General features: G+C 33.3%; 1 protein-coding gene across 1 annotated transcript in view; it reads left to right on the top strand.

Moving 5' to 3' along the window:
• Nucleotides 1-2507, top strand: part of LOC107638882 (E3 ubiquitin-protein ligase UPL6) — a 16593-nt gene that overhangs the window by 5499 nt on the left and 8587 nt on the right. Inside the window, exons 4-7 of the mRNA XM_016342282.2 lie at nt 483-594; nt 926-1106; nt 1291-1473; nt 2039-2221. Coding sequence (XP_016197768.1) covers nt 483-594; nt 926-1106; nt 1291-1473; nt 2039-2221 — 659 coding nt within the window. The remainder of the gene's footprint in view (nt 1-482; nt 595-925; nt 1107-1290; nt 1474-2038; nt 2222-2507) is intronic.

Genomic DNA, 2507 nt, shown 5'->3' with positions numbered 1-2507 from the left:
TGTGTGCAACTAATCTGCCTACCAGCTCAATCGCTTGTCTTTGATGGGGATGTCTTCAGAGTGGGTTTTATATGGAAAAACGTGAACATATTTCAGATGGTTTTGTGAGGATAGTTCAATTAAGAAATTGGTTGAAGCTTTATTCTTTTTCCTTTGAATTTTTCTGTGTTGCGCCTTATGTTGATTGTTCGGCCAAGGATGAATTTGGATGTCTCATTATATTTTTGGATGACATAGAGACACAAAGGTGTTGATATCTTAGAAAATAATAGAAAAAGAAAATCGACTAACAGATTTAAATGTGATTAGTTTTCTTCTACATGGTACTGAAAATTGAAATATGTAACTATTTTTCTCAATTATATATCTCTAGTGCTTGTTAGAAGTGAAGCAAATTGAAATTTCATAAATATTTGCCTTCATCCTTGCTGTTTCTGTAATATGTACTGTTGGGGTTGAAACTAATGAAATATATGCAACAGGGGACGTTGTGAGGCTTTTTTCTGGTTTAGATTACTCATCCACTTGTCCTCTGGTCAACTATCGGGTGAAGCAGTTGGTATATACTTGTATTCGAGCCTTACATCAGAATAGGTAGGATTCATTGGCTTAATTTAACTTCATTACTTTCTATGGGAGTTCCAAATATAACATGCATATGATGGTCAGAAGGGGGCAACATTACTTCCACTCTCTTGTGCTTCAATATTAGGTGATTTGTATGTATCTTATGACATAACCTGGAAACCGTACTTGTTATGGAACCTTTTGAAGGATATTCAGCTTGGTTTTTGTTGTTGCTATACTATTTCGTTTGAAGCATTACTTTAAAAATCTCTTTTTGGTTTGGTAGATAATCTTTTCTATGTACCGTGTTTTTGGGTTTCTTGTGCTATCTTGCTTAATTTTTTTTTTCACTGGACAGAAATCAGTTGAAGGATCAATTTTTATTGGTTCCTGAGGAATCTAGTGTAACAGCTATTCCTTTATTGGAAGTTTTAGTGTTATTGATAGATATCAAACTTCCATGGAGCTGTAAGATAGTAGGACATATGTTTCAAAACAATGCATTTGGTCTACTTAGAGAGATTATTCTCACAGCAAAGGTAACATATAAATCCTTTCACATTTATTATTGAAGTTCCTTAATGGGTTTCAAGAAACTTTCATTTAAATATATTATGAATTTACTTTTTTATATTGACAGTTTAAAATAACCAATATAATTTGACCTCTTATACCATTTTGCAAATAAATGCTTAAAGTCCTAAGCTTAATGATCTGCTCCAGGATGATGTAGATAATCGTATTTACCCCGCAAAGGGATCATCATTGGAACGTGTGCTTACTGTTGTAATGTGTCATATTGGTCAGAAGCCATGTATCTGTTCATATTTTGATCCAAGATATGACTTCTCTTCGCAAATCCTTACAATTCCGTTCCTGTGGAATGCTTTTCCAGACTTAAGACAGGTATGTTTTGTACTAATTCTATTTTATGGTTCTTTTTTCTTTATTTGGGTGATAAGTGGAAGGTGAGAGGTGCTAATCATCAGGAATCTACATATGTTTTGAACATATCAAGAGAGAAACAAATATAAGATAAGATGTTATATAGTTTACAAGATCTAGAAAATTAATATTGAAACCTTGGTTTGGGGAATTCACTGGGAACCACTCTAAGAAAGTACTAAGGTCCAGCCTCAAACAATTTTTTAGTGAATTTTAAGCTCCTTTAGGTCATCAGTAGGAAATATTATACTGCAACCTTAGCTTGTATTCTATCTTGTTGATACCATTCATAATCAATTGATATGCAACTAACAATGTGAAAACCCTGGGAGGAGGTGGGGAGATCTCAAACTTATTAAAAGTGAATTATTATTCCTGTACCTTTTATTGCTTAGGCTCCCAATGGTTGCTCTTCCTTTTTTATATGTCCTGCCTGCGTGCTAGAGTTTGTTGATGTGCCAGAACTATTTGGTTTCTATTAACTCTGGCAAATCTTGTGAGAAACTGGGTTATGTTTGCTTCTCAGGTTTATGCAACACAAGGCCTGAATCAACATTATGTTCATCAGATGGCAACTCTTGTTCCAGATCTAATCAATTTTCTACCTAAGGACATATCTGATGAAATTCCTACCTATGCCTGTCTGCTTGGAAATATATTAGAAACCGCGGGAATTGCTTTGTCACAACCTGACTGTTCGTTTGATATGGTAATGAGATTAGTCATTGCAGTTTACCATCTTTTATTATCATTCTAAGTTTAAATTGCTTCATATATCTCATGTGTGCTTTTATCTGGCTCAACCCTTTTTTTTAATTTTTTTTCCTTGATGTAATACATTTGATGCAGTTAGCGAGCTTTGGTATTTGCTGTACCTTTATTTAAAGGAATTATTTGCTTTAATGTGGTTTTTTCCTTCTTTCTATTTTGATAAATATTCGCTTAAAGCCTCATCTTATCTTAATTTTGATTTTTTTTTTTTTTTTTTTTTTTTT

Source organism: Arachis ipaensis, chromosome B04 (assembly GCF_000816755.2).
Source record: "Arachis ipaensis cultivar K30076 chromosome B04, Araip1.1, whole genome shotgun sequence".
NCBI lineage: Eukaryota > Viridiplantae > Streptophyta > Magnoliopsida > Fabales > Fabaceae > Arachis > Arachis ipaensis.
This window is presented reverse-complemented; position numbering and strand designations above follow the sequence as displayed.